Source organism: Petaurus breviceps, unplaced genomic scaffold (genome assembly GCF_028583685.1).
Source record: "Petaurus breviceps papuanus isolate PSGF00001 unplaced genomic scaffold, PetGlider_PUasm1.0 582, whole genome shotgun sequence".
Classification (NCBI taxonomy): domain Eukaryota; kingdom Metazoa; phylum Chordata; class Mammalia; order Diprotodontia; family Petauridae; genus Petaurus; species Petaurus breviceps.
In genome coordinates, this window is record NW_027186390.1 from 15,332,402 (window position 1) to 15,359,050 (window position 26,649).

General features: G+C 39.3%; 1 protein-coding gene across 1 annotated transcript in view; it reads right to left on the minus strand.

The window, feature by feature from the left end:
* Window positions 1-1,238: 1,238 nt before the first annotated feature.
* Window positions 1,239-26,649, minus strand: part of CNGB3 (cyclic nucleotide gated channel subunit beta 3) — a 103,826-nt gene continuing 78,415 nt past the window's right edge. The window contains exons 13-15 of the mRNA XM_069103478.1: window positions 4,968-5,114; window positions 4,225-4,399; window positions 1,239-1,496 (exon numbers count right to left, since the gene is read on the minus strand). Coding sequence (XP_068959579.1) covers window positions 1,239-1,496; window positions 4,225-4,399; window positions 4,968-5,114 — 580 coding nt within the window. The remainder of the gene's footprint in view (window positions 1,497-4,224; window positions 4,400-4,967; window positions 5,115-26,649) is intronic.

Genomic DNA, 26,649 nt, shown 5'->3' on the forward strand with positions numbered 1-26,649 from the left:
ATAGATATAGCCTGTCTCTCTAATCCTGAAACCTTTCCTAGGGTTTTAACTGAGCAGTATTCTAGGTCTGCTCTCCTTTGGGGTAAAGAAATGGCTGAGGAATGTACCTGCAATTTATATAAAGACCTGGGAGATTTGATTTCTTTTAAAAATAATTAAACAAACAAACTAAAACAAGTCCCAATTGTGTAACAACAATAAAAACCCCTTTTACAGGCTCTATTGAATCACAGATTTTTCAGAGTTGTAAGAGGTCTCTACTGCCACATAGTCCAATACTGTCTACAACATACTTAACTGGGCATTGGACCTTTGGTGACCCATTATCTTTCAAACCTTCCCATTCCATTTTAGGAAACTCCAGTGGTTAATTTGAGCCAAAATTTTCCTCCTTTTTATGTAGTTTAGATCAAATTATTTTGTTGGATTGTTGTTTTATGTGTTATATAGGAAGAATGAATGAAATTTTGCTTCCTTAGAACATAGTATAAAGTTATATTCTCACCTTTTCCACCATATTATTCTAATTTACTAATGAAACTTTAGATTTGGCTAGTTGCCAAAGTCCCTCAGTGTGTATGTGGTGTTTAGACTTTTGTATGGGAATATTTTTCAACTGAAATGCATGTTAGCCCTATAGCAGTCCTTGTTGCTTTCAGCTGATTGGCCTGTTGCTTATTTGTTATGTTAATATGTACATTAATGTGAAGGACCACTAATCTTTGAACAGAAGTCACCAGATTTTTGATGGTAATTAAACCCACATTAGATATCAAGGTAAAATAGACATTGGGGAAAGAAGAGAAAAATATGCATAATATATCTAAATAAGAGTCACACTAGAAAAGGCTACAGATGGGGTATCCAGCAAAAAATAAAGAGGAATGGACTTAGAGCCCCTTAAGAATCAAGATAAAATGAAGATGATAGGAAGAAACCATGACCAAATGGAGAACAGGAAAAGAGGAAAAAAAATGGAACTAGGATAAAGAAATGAGGAATGAGTAAAAGTATGAAGTTAATAACACATATGAATCTGAATGATTATTAATAACCATGCTATTCTTACATAAAACAGAACTTTCAAATCAAATCTAAGAGACAGTAAGCAAATGATTTGTCTGGGAGGGGGTCTCAGGAGTATAAGAAACAAAATCTTTCTTCTTTCATTCATTTAAAAAGTCCTGAGCAGTCTGCCTTTAGGAAAATGCCTAGACTTATATGAAATCAAGCATTTATTACTGTGCCTTCTCTTTGATTTCCACTGTAAGAATTTCTTCTTCTGCATTAGAGGAAGGGGTCATGGTGATGATCAGTGATTCTTTAGTGTTTCCCCTGGGTAGGACTGCCTTTGGTATAGGCTGGGGCACTTGTTCTGTGACAGGTCTTGATTTACATTTGAGCCTGTCCATTGGTTTTTCTACTTCATTTCCCAATTTACTTTTGGCCTCATCCAGTTGTTTTTCTGCTGCTTCATTTCCATGGATTTCTTCTCCCTCAGTTTTTTTATCTTTTTCCTGGAATAAAAAAAAAAAGTGTTTGTACAGAATTAGCCCTGAAATCACAATCAAAGGTTTTCAATTACATTTGGCTAGTGGTTACCTTAATGTTCAAGGTTATCACTTAGAAAAGCAATCTGAATTATTCTTCTCAGGGGAAGAGAATCTCAGCATGTAGTCTCTGCATGTCCAGTGGAATGTCGATGTAGAACTTCTGAGTTAGGGTGAAGGGCAGGTTTGGGTCTATGTATTTCTACATTTGCCAAAAGATTCTCCACCTGATTCTATGCATGTGATTGTTTAGATAGCAGAAGCATTAGGTTCAAAGCAGTTATAACATGAGTATCTTTTTCTATATGTGCAAGCTGCTGAGGAAGAATGAAATAGAAATGGGTGTCTCTCTCTGAGGAAGATTCCCTTTTTATCTGCCACAGATGTGCTTGTATGTTCTAGATCTAGTACATGGGTTTTTAACCTATGGGTGATAAACCTTTCTTTTTTTTTTAATTGATACTTTTTGATATGATTTTTTATTTTGTAATCCTAATACAGTAGAGTCAGGAAGACCACAGCCCAAATCCAACCTCAGAAATTTACTAGATGTGTAATCCTGGATGATTCACTTAGTGTCTCTGTCTGATCCAGTTTCCTTATCTGTAAAATGATGGTTAGAATAGCACCTATCTCTCATAGGGTTGTGAGGATTAAATGGGATAATATTCATAAAGCAGTTTGCAAACCTTAAAGCACTATATATAAATGCCAATCATTATTTTGTTGTGCTTGTTAAAAGGTACTCTTCTGAGAAGGCGTCTGTAGGCTTCACCAGACTGCCAAAGGGGTCCATGACATAAAAAGATTGAACTTTCATTCTAGTTTCCTCTCTAGTAGTGACCTTACTTTTGATATTAGGCAGGGTGAGACAGGTTATTTTATCCCAAACCTGTCTGGGCCTTAGTGTCAGCATTTATAAAATGAGTGGGTTGGACTCACTGAGCTCCTAAGGTTCTTTTTTGTTATAAATCAATCTATGATCCTTTTTATTTCACCATATTTCTGGTGCCTCATTTAAGAATAATTTGGACTAGGTATAAATGCTCATGAGAGGTAGAAAGTGAATAAAAGGACAGATCTATGATTTCATTGGTGCAGAGAACTAGTAACTAAAAGAAAAAACAATCAAGCACTTATTATGTTGCCATGTGCTGTGCTAACTAAACACTCAGGATGTGAATACCAAAGTAAGACAGCCCTTTCCCTCTAGGAGTCTCTATTTTAATAGGAGGAGACTACCCACATGGCTAGAGATTAGCATTTGCCTTCAGTTGAGGAGATGTGAATGACTCTAACCCATACTGGCTATGGAATCCTGGCCAAGTCTCTTCTCAGTACCCAGAGCAACTCTTCAAGACTATAGGTTGAAAAATAAATAGATTCTGATCTGCTTTGGTAGAATTTTTTTTAAACTGGGAGTTTTCATACACAAATCTATGAATTTGTCCTTTCCCTCCAAATACACACACACACACACACACACATTCTCTCTGTCTGTCTCTCTGTCTCTGTCTCTCTTTCACACACACACACACACACTCACTCACTCATGCACAAGCACCCATATACCCCCATGCCCCCAAACACCCCCAAAACAGTTTTTGGAAGGGGGAATGTCATTTTAAAAATTTCATTAGTATAGGGAATTCCCAGCACAGGATGTCCTTCCCACGATTCATTAGTAACTCCTCATTTTAAAGAGTTGCCTGGGGCATTGAGAGATTAAGTCATTTGCTCAGGGTCACATAGTTACTAAGTGCTTATGTGTAGGAGACTGTATTTGAACTTGGTCTTTTAATGTCTAAAGTTTGTCCTCTATCTACTACTTAGTATACCATGCTGACATGATATGCATATGTAACCACGCACCCATCCATAGGCATATATGTATATACATATACACACGTACATGTGCATATATTTATAGATACATACTCATATATCTATATCTATATCTGTCTCTGTGTCCAACTCGACCTCCATCAACTCCATCTCCAAATCCAACTCACTGTCTCCAGCTCTCTCCATACATATGTGTAACCTGTAACCTGTCCTGGTCCTACCTTTCCAGTCTTCTTACACCTTACTCCTTTTTGAGTACCTTTTGACCCAGTAGCACTGGCCTTCTTGCTGCTCCTCCCACAAGATATTCCATTGCTTGACTCTGTACACTCCTCTGAGATAGAATTCTGTCTCATTATTTCTACCTCTTGGCTTCCCTTGCTTCCATCACGTATCAGCTAAAATCTTATCTTCTATAAGAAATATATTCCTATCCCCCTTAATTCTAGTACTTTCTCTTGCCTGATCATCTCCAGTTTATTTTGAATATATCTTGTTTATCTTCCTCCTTAGACGGTGAGTTCCTTGACAACATGGACTTTTTTGGGATAAGAAGTAGGGGGATTGGGCTTTGCATAATACTTGGTAGTTGGTGTTTAATAAATGCTTGTTGACATCACTTCTCCCAGTCTCAGTTTCCTCATCTAGGGAATAATGGGGATAATGCTTGCACCTTCCTGGCAAGGTTGTTGTTAGTATTAAGAGATATAATGTATGTAACAAACTTTTCAAACTCTAAAGTACTACATAAATGAGCTTTCTCCCTTCTTCTCTCCCCCCCAGGCCCCCTGGGAAATTAATTTTTTTTTCCACTCATTCATTACATTACCTGAGCTGCTATTTCTTTCTTCAATCTGAGTAGTCTTGCAAGACTTGTTTTCCCTGAGCCACCCAGCAAGGCTTTAAGCATTTTGGGTGTCTCTTCTTTGGATGGGAAGAGAAGGGCAAAACCTTTCACTGGAGGTGGGGCCTCTGTGGGCTTAGCCTTCTTCTTTAGAAGTACTCTGCAAACAGATGATAGGAGACCATCATTAAGGAGCTTTGCTTAAAATCTGGACAAAAGTCATCCTGGGGAGCTGACCATTACTTTCCTATAAAATATTATCTACTTGTACAAATTAAGTTATATAGAAAACTTAGAGAAAGCCCCAAGTAAGCTGACATGCTGTGTTCTATGGTCACTCTTCCTCCTTTTGTAGTGACTATACAAATGCACACACACACACACACACACACCACACCATTCACCTTGTCTTTTAAAAAACAAATAGTACAGCATTCTAGCAATTATACCTCAGCAGTTCAGGATCTCATTATATAAGTCTAAAGGCCGTACCTTCCTCAATTTGGGGGGCTTCCAAAGAATACTAATTCTGGGAGCATAAGTCATTTACATACGTCAATTGGAAGAATTTGTCTGTTGCGGTCAGAACCCAGTTCTCCCCTCAAGAAGGCTGTTAATAGGAAAAGGTATCCTAGGTAATCCTAACTGATGTTCCCTCCCTCTTTTAATGTGTCTACTTCTCAGTTTTTTAATAAATTAAAACCCTCAGGTTTTTCTTAAGGACCTACTTGGCTTTCTGCATGAGGAGCTTTTCAGAGTCTGGGTAGTACACTAAGATTTCATTGAGTGTCTTTTTGTCAAGAATAAAGAGATTGGCAAATCCATGGGCCACCACATTAGCTGTCCGGCGGTTTCCTCCACCTCTTGCCAGAAGGCTGTAAGATAGAAAATGATCATTTTACCGTTTGCGATCTTGCTGTATTTTCTTCCTTTGAGAGCCTTTCTTCAGAAATCCCTGTAGTGTCCAAAATTTAGTAATGGTACCATGTAAGAGATGTTTCCCCACTGTCAAGTGAGCAGGTATGCTTCCTGAGGAAGTCAGGGATGTTATGGGAACAGAACTTATTTCAGCTGAAGGGCTTTATGGCTGTAAAGCACTCTCATCTACTCCTCAGATGCTATCCTGTGAGGTAATAATAATAATTGTGACTCACATTTCTGTAGCTTTAAGACTCAAGTGTTTCTATTGCAATGACAACCCTGTAAGGTAGATAGGGGGAGTGTCAATCTCCAATTTAGAGTTAAGCAAAAAGATTCAGGGAGATTTAAATAGTTGCCTAGGATTATACAGCTAAGTAAGCAGCAGATATAGGATTGGAACTTAGTTCTTCTGATTCCAAATCCAGAAATCTTTCCATTAGATCTCAGGGACCAGAGGTAGTCACAGTTTTCTACCAGTCCTTCCTTTCTGTCTATTGAAGATGTGTCCCACCAACACTTTTATCTCAGAACTTAGGTTTGAAGAAACTGCCTTCCTTCAAAACCGAGATCAGCTCAGATGCTCAGTCTTGATCCTGAAACTCCAGGGTGCCTAACCTGCGTAACATTCATACATTTGCTGGCATCTATGAACAGATTTAAGGGGGTCCATGAACTTGGGTGAAAAAAAATAGCATCTTTATTTTCAACTTCTACCTGAAATGTAGCATTTTCTTCAGTTATAAATGTAGGAGAGAAACATTATTCTGAGAAGGATTTCATAGGTTTCGCCTAGACTGCCAAAGGCGTCTATGACACAAAAAGTTAAGAAAATTTAATCTAACTGAAAGCATTCTCTTTGTCTTCTAAATTCCCATTGTTATACTACTTGTATGACAAATCACATGGTGTTTTCCATTATTTTATTTATATACATGTCACTTAACTCCTAACTAGAGTGGTATAAATTTCTTGAGGGCAATAATCATTTCTTTGGTTCAATAGCACCAAATCAGACCAATATAACCAAACCAGAAGACTGGGGTTATGACCCTGAGCAACCCCTATGACCCTGTTTCTCCATAGATGAGGGGTTGGTGAAGTCTCAGCTCTAAATTTATCAATCAATAAAGATTTTACTAAATGATTACTAAGTGCCAGCTACTTGGGCACAGTGGATAGAGTGCTGGGCTTAGAGTTAGGAATACTTATCTTCTTTTTTAAAATTTTTTTTATTAATTTGTTTGTTTCCTTTTAGTTTACAAGATTCAATTCCACAATTCCTTGCTTTTCACATTCTGTCCCCCTTTCTCTCCTCCCCTCCTCCCCACCATGGCATACAGTCAAGTACAGGATCTGTAAATACTTTCACATTAGACATTAGTCAGGTTATAAAGACGGATTGTATCAGATGGAATGAAAAATGGTAAAAAGGACATAAAACCAAAGGAAAAAGATCAAGTAGTTTGCTTCAGTCTGGATACAAACTCAGTTCTTTCTAGTTCTTTCTCTGGATGTAGACATCTCTCTCCATCATGAGTCTTTTGGGATTGACTCATATCACTGCATTGCTGAGAAGAGTCCAGTCTATCAAAGTTGGTCATCACACATACATTGTGTCTATAATTGTGTACAAATTTCTCCTGGTTCTACTCTTCTCACTCAGCATCAGTTCATATAAGCCTCTCCAGGTAAATATGAAGTCTATCTGCTCCTCATTTCTTATAGCACAATAGTATTCCATAACATGCATATACCACAACTTGTTCAGCCATTCCCCAATTGATGGGCACCCCCTTAATTTCCAATTCTTTGCTACCACAAAAAGAGCTACTATAAATATTTTTGTACATATGGGTCTATCTCCCACCTCTATGATCTCTTTGGGATATAACCCTAGAAATGGTATTGCTGGGTCAAAGGGTATGAAATTATTTATAGCCCTGTCAGCATAATTCCAGATTGACTTCCAGAATGGTTGGATCAGTTCACAACTCCACCAGCAATGAATTAGTGTTCCAATTTGTCCACATCCTCTCCAGCATTTGTCATTTTCCTGTTTTGTCATCTTAGACAATCTGACTGGTGAGATATGATACCTCAGTGTTGTTTTGATTTGCATTTCTCTAATCAAAGTGATTTAGAGCATTTCTTCATGTGCTTCTAGATATCTTTAATTTCTTTCTCTGAAAACTGCCTGTTCATATCCTTTGACCATTTATCAATTGGGGAATGACTTGTATTCTTATAGATTTGACTCAATTCTCTGTATATTTTAGAAATGAGTCCTTTATCAGAGACAAAGGTTGTAAAAATTATTTCCCAATTTCCCACCTCCCCCTCTTAATCTTGGTTACATTGGCTTTGTTTGTATAGAAGCTTTTCGATTTAATGTAATCAAAATTATCCATTTTGCATTTTATAATGCTAATTCTTGTTTAGTCATAAAGTCTTTCCCTCTCCACAAATCTGACAGGTAAACTATTCCTTGCTTTCTGAGATTGCTTACAGTATCAGCCTTTATATCTAGATCATGCACCCATTTAGACTTGATTTTGGTATATGGTGTTAGATAATGGTCTATGCCCAGTTTCTGCCATACTATCTTCCAGTTTTCCCAGCAGATTTTGTCAAATAGTGAGTTCTTATCCCCAAAACTGGGGTCTTTGGGTTTATCAAACAATAGATTACTATAGTGATTGACTGCTGAATCTCATGTGCCTAATCTATTCCATTGATCTCTATTCCTCAGCCAGTACCAAGTAGTTTTGATGACTGCTGCTTTATAATACAGATTGAAATCTGGTAAAGCTAGTCCACCTTCCCTAGCATTTCTTTTCATTAATTCCCTTGATATTCTGGACCATTTATTCTTCCAAATGAATTTTGTTACTATTTTTTCTAGCTCTATAAAGTAGTTTTTTGGTAAATTGATTGGTATGGCACTAAATATATAATTTAATTTATGTAAAATTGTCATTTTTATTATATCAGCTCAACCCAGCCATGAGCAATTGATATTTTTCCAATTAGTTAGATCTGACTTTATTTGTGTGAAAAGTGTTTTGTAGTTGTGATCATATAGGTACTGGGTTTGTTTTGGCAGTTAGAGGGAATACTTATCTTCTTGAATTCAAACCCAGCCTCAGATATGACAGATGTGTGACCCTGGGCAAGTCACCTAACTCTACTGTAGTTTCCTCATCTGTAAAATGAGCTGGAGAAGGAAATGGCAAACCACTCTAGCATCTTTGCCAAGAAAACCCCAGATGGGATCATGAAGAGTTGGACAGGACTGAAAACAACCAAACTTTTCTAACATGCTAGAGATACCGTGTTTCCCCGATAATAAGACACTGTCTTATTAATTTTTTTTTTGGAAAGAAAAACACCAGAGGGCTTATTTTCAGGGGAGGGCTTATGTTGTCCTGCCTCAGCTCTCCTCCGCGGCACTGCCCTCAATGGCGCCAGCAAGCAAATCACTGGGGAAGAACAGGATGACGCGCTCACTGCTGCAGCTCTGATTGGATGCAGCTCGGAGCGCGGTGTGCATTTAACCCGGGGGGGGGGCACAGTGCATACAGAGGGTACCGTAATGTAGCGTGTAGCGCAGGGGATCACCTTCACTACAGTAGCAATCTCAATAGGGCTTATTTTCGGGGGAGGGCTTATTTTAGAGGAATCTTACACAGTAAGGGGAGCGCTTATTTTTGGGATAGGTCTTATTATCGGGGAAACATAGTATAAGGGAAACACGTGAAATAATTTCTGCTCTCAAGGAGCTCATTTTCTAATAGGGGAGGTGACATAGAGCTACAGAATGAAAACGAGGTAGTTTTAACAAGCTAGTTTTGTAATAACAACTGTGGGAATCAAGAAGTTTTTTTTAGTTTTGTGAGCTGATTTTTGAAGGAAACCAGGGATTCTAAAAGGGAGAGATGAGGATTCAATACATTCCAAGCATAGAGGACCACTTGTGTGAGAGCATACAGATGAAAGATGGACTGTTTTATTTGCACAACAGCAAGGAGGCTGGTATGGTTGGATTGCAGAGTGCATGGAGGGCAGGGACGTGTAAAAAGAATGGAAAAGGAGGAAGGTGGTAAAGGGGTTTGAATGCTAAATGAGAGGGGTTTATATTTTATCCTAGAAGTAAAAGGGAGCCAGCCACCAGAGTTCATTGAACAGCCCAATATTGGGGGTGGGGGGGAGAGTGTAACAGGATCAGACCTGAACTTTAGGACAATTTCTTTGTCAGATGATGGAAGATAAATTGCAGTGAGGTGAGACTTGGCAAAGGGAGATCAAATAGGAAGCTGTTGCTCATCCTGTGATGAGGACCTGAACCATTGGGGTGATTGTGTGAATGCAGAGGAAAGAGGAGGGGGTGGGGTCATGTTGTGGTGATAAAAATGACAAAATTTGGATGCTGATCTCTCTCTCTCTCTCTCTCTCTCTCTTTCTCTCTCTCTCTTTCTGTCTCTCATCTGGTAAGTCAGAGTGAAGAGTTCAAGGATGCTGATATCCTTTAAGTTACCTTAGGGCAGCTGGGTGGTGCCTGGAGTCAGAAAGACATGAGTTCAAATCTTACTTCAGGCTCTTACTAGTTGTGTGACCCTGGACAAGTCACTTAAGTTCTATTTGCTTCACTTTCCTCATCTGTAAAATGAGGATAATAATAACTCCTACCTTTCAGGGTTGTTGTGATGATCAAATGAGATAATAGTTGTAAGGAGCCTGGCACCACATAGTTGTCATTGCTGTTTGTCCTTTGTTTTTGAAAAGGACTGATGACATATAGCATTGGTGATGTTTTGACTCTTAGAATGAATTGGATTTAAGTGAGGCAGAGTTGTACAAAGTCATCAGGCTTACTTTCTTTTCTTGGATCATCAAAGTTCAACAGCAAGACAAAAGTCATGATGGTTGATGACTGGGATGACCTTGGCATTTTCTGTCTGACAAAATTCTAAGTGCTCCATAGCACCTACTTCAGATGACTTCATGGCTGTTGGAACATATCATTCTCATCCATTCATTCTTTGGAAATGGAAATCTTCATATGCTTGGGATAGACATCCCCCTAGCTTCACGACAAGTTTGAGGCCTGTTGGTTACCTTCAACCTGGTTTAGCCTGTCTGCAGAGATGGTTTGCTGGGGTATGGCTACTGCCCATGTGTAGTGCCAACACAATATTCATAGCACTGATGGCAACTATGAATATGCTGGCATAGTCCTGAATCGCAAAATATAACAGATTCTCCATATAGAAGACAGAAGCAAAATATTTATTCAGATACAAGAAAGCCAAATCTCGAAACTAGAAAGCCAAATCCTAACACCAGAAAACCGAATCCATTATAGCAACAAAGATAAAAAATATGCCATAACACAGCAGGGAGCCACACCATCCTTTAGCCTTCCCACAAACACTCATAGTCCTAGCTGTCTCCTTGCCTGCATCCTCTCTCTCCCACTGTGCTAACTGTTCTGTCTCACAGCTTCCTCTGGGCTGTGCTCCACCTGTTCAGCAAGCTCCTCCCACCACAGATTCTATGTGATTACATTTGGCCTATTAAGGGGGCAGGGAAGATCTTCAAATTCCCATTTCCATTACACCATGCTACAGTTTTTTGGTGCCATAGATCAGAGTTGGATAAAGGGTGGACACCAATGATGGATGAACAGCCCTGAAAAGAACTTGGCAAACCCTCACACCAGAGGTGGTAGTCCTACCCAAACACTCCATGCATTCTCACTATGTGGTAAGATCTGTATAAATGTTAGCTATTATTATTATAACCTTAAATTATGAAGACCTTTCTTTACCTTTCTCTTCAAAGAGTGAAGTACTTTGTACATAGTAAGTGTTCTACAAATATTTGATCAATTCCGAGTGAATGAAACTAAAAGATCCAATATACGAATGGATGAGATAAAAAGGTAAATTTTAAGAATATGACAACCAAAAATAATAGGTTGTATGTTCCCTTGAGACATTTAGGACTTCACTGTGTCAGGATAACAGGAAGATTTTGTCCTTTAGAGTCAATTAGTAGGAAATGGGGAGAGAAGAGAAATGCTAATAAAAAAAATACAATAGCTAAGGGATGGAAAAGATAAAGAAAAATCCTTGGAAAAAGTGATGTCTATACTCTTATGACAATATCCTGGAATGCCAGTTTGCATAAAACCAGAAGCAGATAGCTTCTGCCTTCTATTGCAGTGATATGCTGAGGAATATTGATTAGGCACATGCCCAGTTATTGCTGTCATTCCAGGATGTTAGAGAGAGTGTTACATAGAGAACAGAATGTTGATCTTAAGGTCAGGAAGACCTGAGTTCAAATCCTATCTCAGACAATTTCTGCCTTATTCTCTTATTCTCTATATGCTTCAGTTTCCTCATCTGTAAAATGAAAGAATTGGACCCACTGATCTGTACGGTCCTTTCCATCTCCATATTGGGGTTCCTGTAAACTATGACAAAGAAAGTAATCCATAATCCCACTGGTTTATACTGAACTTTATTGGTTTAAAGACCTCCCACAAATCTTACCTTTTTTCCTTTCTACTTAAGAACAACATCCAACTCCTCCCTCTTGAATACACCAATAAAGGTAGTTTGGTAAAATCTAGGCTAGTTTAAGACTTGTTTCCAAAATGAAATATCTCCACTAACGCTTGGGAAAAGCCTCTTGAATCTTTAGTGGTTGAATCCATTAATGCCTATTGCTTTTGTTTTTATATCCTCAGTATCTGTAGGGCATAGTGCCTGGCACATCAGCATTTAATAAATGCCTCTTGATTGATTTTCCCTTGTTGGCCTTTGCTATTCTTTCTGTTAAATGTCTCTTGACCCAGAGAGCAGAGTAAAATTTCTAAGTCCTACTTTTTTACATTCTGGAGGGAAAAGAAAAAAAAATATGTCAGAAATTTTGTCCAAAGCAATACCATCACTTTGTTTTTGTAGAAGAGGAATGAGTGATAGAATTTGAACATTAATGGCTAAGTGGACCCCACCACAGGATTACCCAATTGAAAAGCTAGTCAGTTACTAAGCATTTGATTGTTGAAGATGGATAAAGGCAGGCCCGAAAGCTGCCCAGTTTTGATCTGTGAGTGAGACTTGAGTGTTTATGCATGGCTGCCAGACTGTGAGAGTAGAACAGAAATAGAATATTTAAATGTCAGGTTATTTTGAGATTTCTCAAGCTTTAATTAAACTTGCCTATAGGTCACAGGTTGAGATATCTTGATGAGCTTTTGAAGGGGAGTAATTGTCTGCCAGATGGATTTTACCCAAACTTTCTCAGCAATGTTTAAAATAGCTTCTTTTCTCTCTTTTCCACAGAGTATTTTTCCAGCTCTTTGGCAAAGGGAGGCTTTGCTCATCTAATCACACAGTTGAGCTTCAGTATGGCATGGTAGATAGAAAACTAGTTTAGGAGTCAGGAAGATGTAGGACAAATTTTGGCAGCGTGATGCTGGGCAAGTTTCTTAACATTTTAGGGACTAAGACAAAGTTTCAGAGAAGATGCTTATCTTTATTGGTAGAAGAAGTTCATTACTGGGAGCCCCCTACAGTGATCAAATCAGAAATCTGTTAAAAAAAAATTCACCCAGTAAGAAATTCCCCAAATGTTCACAGTCCTGTAGTGAGATTCTTTAATGTTAGTCAAAGGGAAAAGACATGTAACAGTTCAGGGTTATGGCCAGCTGTTCCTAGGGAACATAAAATAGTGGGCAGAATAATGAATTGGTAATCTAGGGACAAAGCCAAGATTCATCACTAATTCTCTGGGCAGCCTTGGATACTTGTCTGAGACACCTTTATGGGCTTTTGTATAAAATCAGTCAGCGAGTATTTGTGGGATTTATTAACTGACTGTTCTCACCAGAAAGTTGTTTACCATCTGGTGATTTTTTTTTTTTGGACAGCACCTCCTAAACTCTTTTACTATGACATGAAAGTATTGGAATATGAGTCAGGGGAAGAATGAATGTCCACACAGAGAACTTGGTATTTTGAATGCCACTATGTGTTTGATGAATCAGAAAGCAATTGCTAAATGCCCACTGTGAGCCATGCACTATGCGAGCTGATGGTAGTACAAGGACAAAAATGGAAATGGTCCCTTACTCTTGGGGAACAATACAAATATACACAAGAAATACAGAACAAACCAAGCAATTAGGGAAGGCACTAAAAGTTTGGTGAATCAGAGAAGGCTTTACAGACAATATGATGTTTGAGCTGAGCCTTGGAGGAATCGAGAGATTCTGTGAGACTGAGGTGAGGAGGAAATAGACTTCAGGCGTGGGAGAAGATCTGTGCTGAGTTTCAGGGATGGGAGATGGAGTGCTAGATAAGAGAAACACAGAGAAGGACAGTCTGGCTAGACCATAGAGATCAGGAAGGAGAGCATGAGTATTGGCCATTTTAGGAGAAATATGGAAATTTGGTTCTCTTACGGAGCTGACTCTAGTTGGGGGGAAGAGACCAATACAGAGATGACAAATAGCAATGGCAGGCAAAAAAGATCATGGTGCCAGATTGTATAGTGCAGACTAGAAGTTCTGGAGGAAATCAGAGCGGAGAGAAATGAATGAAGGATGAAGTACTTATTAAAAGAAATAGGATGTTAGTTAAGCCTTACTGACTAAATAGACCATGAAGAGGGAGAGGGGAGGCCATTCCAAGTGAGAGAACCAATACAAATAAAGGCATAGATGTGGAAAGGAGAATGGCATGTTCACAAACATTGAGGAAACTGTCTGGTCCAGAACAGAGGAACATATTAGAAATGAGAGGGAAATAAACTTGGATAGGTAGTATGGAGTTACATTGGTAGGGGAATAGTAGTAGGGATAGGTTGTGCGGTGATTAAGAGTTCTGCGCCTAAAGTTAGGAAGATCCAAGTTCAAATCTGGCCTCAGAAGCTCACTAGCTGTGGGACCCTGGGCAAGTCACTTAACCTCTGTTTGGCTAAGTTTCCTCATCTGTAAAATGGGGAAATGGGGATAATAATGGTACCTACCTTGATCCTTATTGTGAAGATCAAATAAGATAAATAGTAAAGCATTTGACATAGTACCTGGTACATAGTAAGTGCTATGTAAATGTTAGTTATTATTAGTTATTATTATGGACAGGCTTAAAATTTAAGTGTAGTTCAAATCTGATACAATAGGAAATAGGGAGCTATTGAAAGTGTTTGAGCAGAAGTGCTAAGATAAAATTAATATTTTAATCTCTTTTTCAACCTGTGACACCTATAGAATTGAGGTCACATTTCCACATGCTATTTCATGAATCTGTCTGTCTTTAGCTCTGACATCTATATCATTCTCATTGTTAAATACATTGTTAAACAACCATATTTTCCTTCCTCTGTCTAGCACTGGATTCTAACTGCCACCCTTCATGTCAGGTATTGGCAAAAAGAAATGAGAGGTAACAAAGGCACCTTTGTACTAATGGAGAACAAGGAAGGAAAGAAGGTAACAAGTATTTTATTGAACCTACTATGTGCCAGGCAGTGCTATGTACTTTGCAAATATTAACTCATGTGATCCTCACAAAAACCCTGTGAGTTAGATGCTATTATGACCCCCATTTTACAGTTGAGGAAGCTGAAGCAGAAATTAAGTGACTTGTCCAGGGTCATGTAGTTATTAAGTGTCTGGGACTGAATATGAATTCATGTTTTCCTGACTCCAGACCCAGTGTTTTGTACCATCTACTTGCCTCTACCAAGGGCTTTTTGTAGCACCTTTTGCTGATAACTAGATTTCTGCTAGAAGTTATGAATATTACATATATTCTGAAGCATTTTGGGTGGTATGGAGGAAGTGGGGAATAGATAAATTCATTTGAATTCTTAGGATATAATCAGATAAATCACTCTAGGGTGGGGGGGCTATGACTATTTACTGGCAAGTGAAAATTGGTCATCAAGGATCACGGTTCTAGAGCTGGAAGAGGCTTCAGGAGCTATCTACTCCAACCCCTTCATTTTACAGATGAGGAAACTGAGGCCCAGGGAGATTGATTTGTTCTTGGCCACAAAAGTCGTCAGCATCAAGTAGGATTTGACCACATTTTTTATCATCAGGACCAGGACTGTTTCCACTAGACCATATTGCTTCCTTCTAGAACTTGCTGCCTGGTATTTATACCAATAAAACTTAGGACTTGTATATAGAGCGTAGGTGTCTGGGAGGCAGACACCTACAGAGGTTGTATAGCAAAGAGAGAGATTGTGTGTGTGTGTGTGTGAAAGAAGTTATATTTATGAGAGTGTGACAATCAATCAAAAATTTTAAGTGCCTACTATGCGCTAGGTATTTGAGCTATAAAAACATGTGAAACAATCTTTGCTTTCGGGGAGGTTTTATTACAATGATAATTTTATATAGGACTTTAAGGTTTGCAAAGCATTGTGTTATCTAATCTGGTGCTAGATGATTTTGGGAAGAGAGAACATTTGCTGCTTGGGGGGATTAGGAGAAGCTCAATAAATGAGCTAAATCTTGGAGGACACTAGAGATTCTAAGAGGCAGAGGTGAGGAAGGTGTGTATGTGAGGGATAGCCAGTGAAAAAGACAGAGACAGTGTCAGGTACAAGGAGCAGAGAGAAGATGAGTTTGATTGGATTGTAGATTGTGAAGAGGAATGTATAGCCAAGCTGGAAAAGTCAGGGACAGGTTGTGAAGGGCAGTAAGTGAAATTAAAATTAAATTAAATCAGAGGGATTTATATATGATCCTAGAAGTAGTAAGAAGACACCAGAGATAACTGAGAAAGGGGTGACGTGGTCATGTCTGCCCGTCCTCTGTGGAGGATGGCTTGGAGAGGGAAGAGGTTAAAGATAGGAGGGCCAATTGGAAGGCAACCGTGATAGTCCAGGTGAGAGGCAGCAAAGGCCTATGCTAGGGGTGAGAAGGGGACTATGCAGCAGGAGAGAAAGGAACTGATGTGAGAGACGCTATGGAGGTTGAAATGAGGAGTTTTGGCAACTGATTGGCTCTGTGGGTAAGGAGCAGAGCATAACACAGGATAACTGAGATGAATGACCTGAGTGACCATTGTACTAGATGGAGAAATATATGATAAGAGAGTCTCTTGGTGATGCTGTCTTTCCTCAGATGTACCAGAGCATTCTGGAATTTTCCCTAGTCCTGGAAGAACATCATTGGGTCTGGAGCCAAATGATCCAGATTTGAATTGATGAAGTGGATAGAGTGGAAGAGGCTTAGAGTTGGGAAGCCTCATCTTCCTGAGCTTAAATCTGGCCTTAGATACTTACTAGCTGTGTGACCTGGACAAGTCACTCAACCTTGCTTGCCTCAGTTTCCTCATCTGTAAATTGAGCTGGAGAAGGAAATAGCAAACCACTCCAGTATCTTTGCCAAGAAGATCCCAAATGGAGTCACGGAGTCGAACATGACTGAAAAATGATTCAACAGCAACAACTCTTCTAGACGCTTCTGGGCCTCAGTTTCCTCATTAATAAATTAAGAGGCTTGGATTAGATGACCGGTAGGATCTCTTCTAACTCTAAATACATGATTCTTTTTTAGAACGACTTTGCATTTTATCTCCCTTCCTTGACTCTCGCTCTGTGAAGAAAGGAAAGGTAAAAAACATTTTTGTAGCACTATATGCCAGGCATTTTACTAATATTATCTCATTTAATCCTCACAACAATCTTTACTGTTATTCCCATTTTATGGTTTGGAAAACTGAGGAAGACAAAAATTAAGTGACGTGCCCAGGGGGCACACAAATGGTAAGCATCTGAGGTCAAATTTGAACTCGGATCTTCTGGACTCCAGGCCTAACATTATGTGCACTGGGTCACCTTAACTGTCATGTTCATAAAATATTTTCCTTGTAACAGTCTTGTAAAAGAAATGGTGCCAATATTGTCTTCATTTTACAAATGAGGGTGCTGAAGTTTGGAGAAGTTAACATTTATCCATGGTCACATAACTGGTATGAAGGCAGGATATGATGTCAGGTTATCTACCTGCTTAGTTTTCTTTCTACTACATACACTTCCAGGGACATATGGGGAACAAAACTGGGAGAAAAAGTTGATATTTGTGGTCAAGTGAATCTGTGAGACTTTTTATTAAATTAGAGATAATTCTATGCTGACAGCATTCACTGTCACTTGAGATTATTTTTTAGAGAAACAAAGCAAGGTCTAGTGCTCTCTCTTTCGAGGTCGCTACATCAAACATTGAATGAGATGAAAACTTTAAGCATTTTTAGCATTAAACACACATTTCCAACCGGGGTCACGATTTGTGGGGAGGAAGGTCACATCTTTGCTTTCTAGGCCTCTTTAGGGAAAAAATTTGCATCTAGGTCAAAGTTATTGAAAAAAATCTGCTGCTAGGGATTTTCAACAACTTCTTAATAATAAATCTGAATAAAACTTTGGGTCTCTGTTTCTCTTTCTCTTTGTCTCCCCCCTTCCTCTGCCCCATATAAATCAATAAATTTGAATAAAACTCTTTCTGTCTCCATGCATGTGTGTGTGCTATACAAATTTCAGAAGACATTTTATTTTAGGGTCTTCTTGCTCTGGTCCCCTTCTCCCTTTGATATTCACAGACTTGGGGGTGGCAAATATATATGGAAGTTCAGAAATCTTTTTTTTTAAGAAAAACATTTTGAGGAGAATCTGCATCCATAGATTCTTTGTAGTGCTTCTAGAGAATTCAGAGTCTGCAGGGAACAAAACTCAGACCCTCTTTTCAGGAAGTTTTGATTCTGAAATTGACTGAAGTTAAATGAAAGGTAAGGGACCAAATAAAAATTGGGGGAGGGGTAAAGAGAGTAAAAGAAACAGACAAAGAAAGAACTAGATATAGAGAGAAAGGTCAACTTCATTTAATCTCATATTTGTTTATTAGCTGCTTTTTATCTTTCCAGAGGCAGCTTTATAGAGAGAAAAAGAACACTAGATTTAAGGTTAAAAGACAAGGCTAGAGGTCTGGTTCCACGACCTTAAGTCACTTGACTTCTTGTAATGTTAAGTTCTTGGAGCAATTGGGGGAGATAATGTGAAATGGAGGTGACAATACTGGTATTACCATACTCAGAGGGTTGTTGTGAGGAAGAAATGAGATAATAATGTATATAAAGCAGTTTGCAAAATGTCAGCCTTTGTTATTATGATGTATGTAAAATGCTTAGCAAAGCTTAAACTGCTATGCAGCTTGTTTTTTGTTTTTGCTTTTTGGAGGGGCAATTTGGGTTAATTGACTTGCCCAAGGTCACATGGCTAGTAAGTGTTAAGTGCCTGAGGCTGGATTTAAACTCAAGTCCTCCTGACTCCAGGGCCAGTGTTCTATTCACTGCACCACCTAGCTGTCTCGGGCTATTATTTTTAATTTTAAAAATTTCAAATTCAAATTTATTTTATTTCCTGTTCCTAATTCTCTCCTTTCTACCTCAATGCCCTTGCCCCTCTCCCCACATTGGGGAAGCAAGAAAAAAAAACCCTCAACCCTGTTACAAACATGTATAGTCGAGAAAAATTGTGTGTTACCTCTGTCCAAATCTGCACTCTGAGTCCATCACCTCTGTGTGGAGGTGAGTAGCTTATCCTCTTGAATTGTCATGGGCCATTGTGTTGGTCAGAATTCCCAAGTCTTTCAAAGTTGCTCGTCTTAACAATATTGCTGTTATTGTATAAATCATTTCCTTCCTTGTGCTCACTTCACTCTGCATCAGTTCACATAAGTCTTCCGAAGTTTCTCTGAAACCATACTCTTCATTGTTCTTTCAGCACAATAGTATTACATCCCATTCATCTACTATAAATAAGTCAGTTGTTCCCCAGTGGGTGGGCCTCTTCTCAGTTTCTGGTTCTTTTCTGTGAACTATTCTTTCATCTTTCTATATTCACAAACTCTTGAATGCATTTGCCTTTGATTGAGTAATAGACTGACTGCTCTAGCTAGACTAAAGAGATCTTAGCTAGAGTAGACTGATGACAAGACCAGCTCAAATTCTTTCTGTGTCACTGGAGTCAAAACAACCAGAAAATAAATGGACAGTTTGATATAGATAGCCATATTACTCACCTCTGGCACTTGGTATCAATGGTAAAAATGACTAGACTGGTCAGTTCAGTTGTGCCTGGTTTTGGTTGTTACATATCAATAATGTCCCCTATCAGATTCATTGTAGTTATACAGAAATTTCCAAAACTTTGGAAAGAGCTTTGAATTTCTTGGCATTATATACTGGGTAAATAACAGGTATTATTAACAGTGATGTTCTCATGTTTCCCTTCAATGGAATATTGAGAGAATTAGTGATATGATGTCTGGAAAACATCTGGAATTTTCTGGAAGAAAGGTACACATCAGTGCAAAATATTATTACTTCTGACCATGACATCAACCATCCTATTCAAGAGGATGTTCACAGTAATGAAAAGTTGTCCTGCTCTGTCTCTTTGTGTTGGTCTTGGTCTCTGTCTGACTGTTCCTGTCTTTGATTGTCTCTTCTCTGTCTCTGTTACTCTGTCTCTCTCTCCTTAGTAGTTATGGGTTTGAGGTAGGGGAAAAAGGTAGCTAGGATGGTCTGTGCCTCTGATGATGCCATCACGAAGCCTAGGCTCTGACTTGGTACACTGAAAAAGCACAGGATTATTTTGTTAACCATATTCCCCAAAAGACATGGTCCTAGCTGTAGTGAGGCTAATCTATATGTGTTAGTTGAGAGTGGGGCAGAACCAAGATGACAGAGTGAAAGCAGAGACTCACCTGAGTTCTCCCCCAAACCCCCCAAATACCTTTAAAAAGTGAATCTGAATGAGTTCTGGAGCAACAGAACCCACAAAGAGACAGAGTAAGGCAGATTTCCAGCCCAAGACAACCTGGAAGGTCGATAGGAAGGGTATGTTGCACTGGGCTGAGAGAGGACAGCAGTCTAGCACAAGCTGCTGGCCCCAACAAAGCTGGAGAAGACCTCTGGGGACTGAATCACTGGCAGCAATGGCAGTTTCCAAACTTCTCAGCCCATAGACTCCAGAGACAGCTTAGAAGGTCAGTGGGAAGGGTCTGTTGGAACTGGGTGAGAGAGAAATACAGTTCAGCACAGGGTATGCCAGTTCAGCCCCAGCCCCAGCAAACCAGGAGCAGGCCTTGGGAGTGACTGAGTTGGCACCAGCAGCAGTAGTGGCAGCAGCTGCTCCTGGAACTATGGCTCCACAGATGGAATGTGTGAAAGTCACCTGTTTCGACTTCTGGGAGTCAAGATGGTGGAGAAAACAGTAAATTGCTCCCACCCTCCCTTTATTGACTTTGAAAAACCCAGAGGATGTTGACTTTATTGACACCCTCCATTTATTGACTTTGAAAAACCTCAGGAAAAATCCTGAAATAATGGAGCTAGCAGAAAGACAAGATGCAGCAGTCTTTTAGCTTGGGAGGCTAGGGGGATTAAGGGATTTAGGGGTCCAGTACAGTACAGGAGGCATCCCAGCAAGCCAGTGGGAGGTCCTGAGCCTGAGGGTGGTGGAGCCAACATCAGGTGTATACCAGTTACTACCACCAGATCCAGCTTAGCACCAGATGTGCAACCAGCCTCAAACTTCCAGCACCTGAGGCCCTAGCACAAAAACATGTGACCAGGCCCCTAGTTCCTAGCACAAGAGACAATGTGACAATGCTTCTGTGCCCCAGAAGCAGAGATCAACTTTAAAAGCCAGAAAAAAGGCAAACAACATGAGCAAAAGCAACAACAGCAACAACAAATGACCATAGAGAAGTATCTTGGTAAAAGGGAAGATAAAAACACAAATTCAGGAGAGGGCAATGTTGTCAATATACTTACATCTGAAACCTCAAAGCAGAAAATCAACTGGTCTCAAGCCCCAAAGGCCTTCTTCAAAGAACTCAAGAAGGATTTTAAAAGTCAAATAAGAGAAGTAGAAGAAAAAATTGAGCAATTCTTTTAAAAATACAATTGACAAAATAAAAAGCTCACTGAAGAAAACAGCTTTTTAAAAAGTAGAATTGGTCAAATGGAAAAGGAGATACAAAAGCTAATTAAAGAAAATAATTTTTTAAAAATTAGAATTGGGCAAGTGGAAGCTAATGACTTCATGAGAAATCAAGAAATTAGTTAAAAGAATGAAAAAATAGAAGAAAATTTAAAATACCTCATTGGAAAAACAACTGGCTTGGAAAATAGATTCAGGAGAGATAATTTAAGAATTATTGGTCTACCTGAAAGCCATGATCAAAAAAAGAGCCCAGACAGCATCTTTCAAGAAATCATCAAGGGGCGGCCAGGTAGCACAGCCAGCAAGAGCACCAGCCCCATAATTGGGATGACCTAGGATGAATCTGGGCTCAGACACTTAGCACCCATCCAGAAACACCTGGCCGTGTAATCTTGAGCAAGTTACTTAACCCCAATTGCTTAGGGGCGGCCAGGCGGCACAGTGAGTAAGAGCACCGGTCCCAGAGTCAGGATGACCTGGGATCGAATCCAAGCTCTGATACTTAGCACCACACCCAGAAATAACTGGCTGTGTAACCTTGAGCAAGTTACTTAACCCCAATTGCTTTAAAAAAAAAAAAGAAATCATCAAAGAAAACTGCCTCGAGGGCCTAGAACAAGAGGTTAAAATAGTCATCGAAAGAATCTACCAATCACTCCCTGAAAGACATACCAAATTGAAAAAACCAAGGAATATTGCAGCTAAATTTCAGAATTATCAGGTTAAGGAGAAAACACTGCAAACAGACAGAAAGAAACAATTCAAATATCACAGAACCACAGTCAGGATTACCCAGGGCCTTTCAGCTTTTACATTTAAAGATTGGAGGGTGTGGACTACAATATTCTGTAAGGCAAAGGAGCTTGGGTTACAACCAAGGGTCAACTAACCAGCAAAACTGAGCATAATCTTTCAGGAGAGGAGATGGACATTCAATGAAATAGGGGACTTCCAGACTTTCCTGATGAAAAGACCAGAGCTCAACAGAAAATTTGATCTTCAAATACAAGACTTAAGAGAGCCATGAAAAAGGTAAACAGGAAAGGAAAAAAAATATTATTCAATAAGGGCAAATTGTTTACATCCCTACATGGGAAGATAATACTTACAACTCTTGAAATCCGTATCTCTATTATGACATGTAGAAGAGATATACATAGACAGAAGTGGTGCATTTAAGGTGACTTTGATGTAATGATAAAAAAACCTAATTAAGTGGTAAAAGGGGATTGCAATGAGAGAAGAGGAAAAGAAGAGGCAGAAAAGGGTAAATTACATCACATGAAGAAGCACAGAGAGTTAGTGGGCCTCAGAATTGGGGATTGGTGATATCCTTTTATTGGATCCTTAGTGGATCCATTGGGAAGTCCATTTAGTGATCTGTGATGAGTTTCAGCTGATGGACTCCTCTCTTGTGGTTGTGATCTGAGGATTTCCCCTGGAGAACAGACAGTGCTTTACAGTGACTGGCATATAGTAAGAACTTAAACACTCAACCTACCTGCTTGCCTGTTTATCTGTGTGCCTTTCTTCTCTCCCTATGTCCTTACTTACCTGTCCAGGTAGGACTAGAATGAGGATGCAACTAACAACAATGGTAGTTTCCACCTTGGCTTAATTCCAGTCATATTCCTCTGCTGTACTCACATGGACAGCTAGGTAGCATTGTGAATAGGGCACTGGTCTTGGTGTTCAAATGTGACCTCAGACACTTGGGAGCTGTGTGAGCCTGGGCAAATCATTTAACTCTGCTTCGATTTCCTCATTGTAAAATGAGCTGGAGAAGGAAATGGTAAATCACTCCAATATCTTTGCCAAGAAAACCCCAAATGGGGTCACGAAGAATTGGACAGGACTGAACAACGACAACCACAACAAAATTTTATATTTCGGAGAACAAGTCTTGGAAGGTCTGCCATTCCAACCTTTGTTTCGGGGAGACTATTTTGGCAGCTTCACAGAGGATAGATTGGAGAGGGGAGAGTAAAAATAGAAGCCCACTAGGAACCTTTTATAGCAGTCCAGGTGAGAGGAGATGAAGACTTTGAACCAGGATAGTGGGAGTGTAGGTAGACAGAAATGGATTTGAGAGAGATGGCAGAGGTAGCACTGATAAGAATTGACAACTGATGGGAGGTAATGATAAGAAAAACATCAAGGATGACTTTCAGTTTATTGACCTAGCTTATTAGAAGAATGATGTTTCCTTTCATAGTTTATAAACAAGAAGAAATAGATGGCAAATAATCACATGGAAATGAAGTCTTACTGTTTATTAAATAAGTGTAAGTTAAAACAACATTAAACTAGAAAAAAAATCACTAAATATGGCAAATGTCCTTTACCAGGGGTGTGGACAAACAAATGTGGTGCTCCTGTGCATTTATTTATTGTTTTGAAAGAGCATTTTGGCAACATGTAACAAATTCTACAAAATGTGAAAATGGTTTAAACCCTTTGAGCTGGAAAGTCCCCTTATGGGTATATGCTCTGAGGAGATGACCCAAAGGAAAAGAAAATTTTGTGTGTGTGTGTGTGTGTGTGTGTGTGTGTGTGTGTGTGTGTGTGTGTGTGTAGAAGCATCACTTATGAAAGCAAAGCATGGGAATAACCCAAATGACCCAGAAAAAGGGAAACATTTAGTCACATATTCTAGTACATTAGCATTGTGGAATCCTTTAGAGTTACTAAAAAATGTTAGTGATTATGAACTGAGTCACTACATATAAAGTGTGGATGAAATAGTGGTGCCAAAAAAGTAACATAGAAGATAGCCATAGTCAATGTGACAACCTATGCAAAAATTTGTTTAGGTACCTGAACAAAAATAGGGGAATTTAATAGAATATAAATAGTTGAGAGTTTAATGCACAGTAGATTGAAATTTTTCTCCCCTTTAAAGTTGCTAGAGTTACTAATTCATAAAAATGTTTTACTTCAGATATGGTAACAAATTAATTTCTGCTAACACGATGCACTGTATGTGCTCTTGGTTTGGCCCTAATTGTAAGCAGAGTAAGTAGGCATGTCTATGGTTTCTTTTTGGGGGGACCTAAAGACAGCACCAAATATTTCTTACTGCTATACGCACCCCAGGTTTCTATAGTGTGCTTGAGTTAAGGCACTAACTTTTTAAAAATGCCAATGTTACCTGGAAGAAAAACATTAACCCATTATCACACTGACTCTGACAATTCAAATAACACTTTCTACATTAGAAGTTCTTAACCCATAGGGGCGGCCAGGTGGCTCAGCAAGTAAGATCAGCAGTTCCAGTGTTGGGATGACCTGGGGATCAAATCCGGGCTCAGATACTTAGCACCACACCCAGAAATAACTGGCCGTGTAACCTTGAGCAAGTTACTTAACCCCAATTGTTTAAAAAAAAAAAAAGAAAAAAGTTCTTAACTCATTTTCTTTTTGTAGGCCCCCTTTGGCAGACTAGTGAAGCCTATGGAAACCTCAGAATAAGGTTTTAAATACAAAAAATAAAATTAATAAAATTGCAAAGGAAATTAATTTTATTTATATATATATATATATATATATACCAAGCTTGTAACCCCATGATATTGTCTACATGTTCCTCTAGCTGCCAATGCTTTCCTCTAGTTTCCCTCCTTCCACTTGCCCCCAACCAAAGATCCTGTATCTATTTTGGGTATATTTTTGTATATGCCCTTGTGGAGAGGTGGTAGGCTAGGTAATTGGTCAGTTGCTCTGACCAATTGATTTCTCCCTTCCTCCCAAGCCCAGTTGATGAAATCACTGACTGGACAGGTAACTGGGCAAGCCTGTGCCTGTTATGAAGTGTGAAGTTTTCCCTGATGGGATTGAAGGAAAGCTACAATCAGCTAGCTGAAAATTGACCACAGCCTTGGTGGGCTTTAAAAAAAGACAAAACTAGCTTTACAACTTTAGAGAGACAGAGATAGAGGGAGACAGACAGACACATCCACACAGAGGGTCAGTCAGTCAGGTGATGCTGATGAGTGGGACACCTGGCAACAAAGAAGAGACCAAGTTGTAGAAGGGTAAGAGAGTTAGCACTGATAGTCAAGGCAAGAAAGCTCTGTGACCCCTGTATCCCTGCTAGAGAGTATGGTAGGGGGAATATCTTTTTTTTCTTCTTTCTACTGTTTCCCCCCCATCATCTACCCCCAGACTATGGTATCTTGCAGTGTAACTACTTACATTTAGGAGAGAGACAGTCAGACAGTTGGGCAGGAAGCAGTCAGTCAATAAGTATTTATTAAGTACTTACTAGATACCAGACTCTGTACTGAGCTCTGAGGATACTAAGAAAGACGACAATAGATCCTGTCTTCAGGGAGTTTTTGTTTTAATGAAGTAGAAAATGTGCAAATTATTATGTACATGTAAATATATTCAGAGTACATGGAGAAAGGCATTAGTCACTGGGGAGGGAACTAGACAAGGCCTGTAGAAGGTAGGTTTTGAGCTGAGTTTTGAAGGAAGTCTGGGAAACTGAGAGGCAAAAGTGAAGGGGCTGAACATTCCAGACACGAGGGGTAGCCAGGGAAGACGGGGAACATGGAATGTAAGCTTGGTGTTCAAAGACCTGTAAAGAGGCCAGGAGAACTGAGTAAAGTATATGAAGAATGGAAAAGTCAGGAGGGGACAAGTTAAAAAAAGAGATTTGAATGGCAAACAGACAAACAAGATCCTGGGAGCCTATGAAGGTCACTAAGCAGAGGGTGGGGTGACATGGGCAGAACTACATTTTAGAAAAATTACCTTGGTAGTTCATAGAATGGATTGGAATGGGAAAAGACTTGAGGAAATTGTAATTGATTAGGTGAGAGGAGAGTTTGACTTAGGGTTTTTATGAGTAAAGAGAAAATGACATATATGAGAGATGTTGCTGAAGTAGAAATTACAAGATTTGGGACTAATTTGATGTGTGAAGTGAGTATGAGGAATTGAGGATAATACCAAAATTATGAGACTGGGTGATTGGGAGGGTGGTGGGGTCTGCTGTAAAAATAGGGAGATTCAGATTAGGGGAGGGTTGTTTTTATTTTTTGTAGAAAATTATGTGTTTGTTTTGGTTATATTGAATTTGAAATGCCTATGGGGCATTTAGTTTGAGATGCCCAAAAGTCAGTTTCAAGGAGTATGACCCCTGGCAGCAGAGAAGAGAGCCAACTCTTAAAGGGAACATTAGCTCTGACCATTGGGAGCTGAGCTGAAGAGAGGAGTAGGCCCAAGGAGCTCTGTTGAGTGACTCACTTAGCAGAGATACTGTAATCAGGGGAATAGTATGAGTATAGCTCTGGAAAATAAAGGCTACTAGGGAAACTCCTGAAAGTGGTAAGTGGTTTTGACCACATGTATTTCTTACATGTGTGTATCACTACCAGGGTACTCTATGTTTGTGGTCATGGTGTGTGTGTGTGTGTGTGTGTGTGTGTGTGTGTGTGTGTGTGTGTG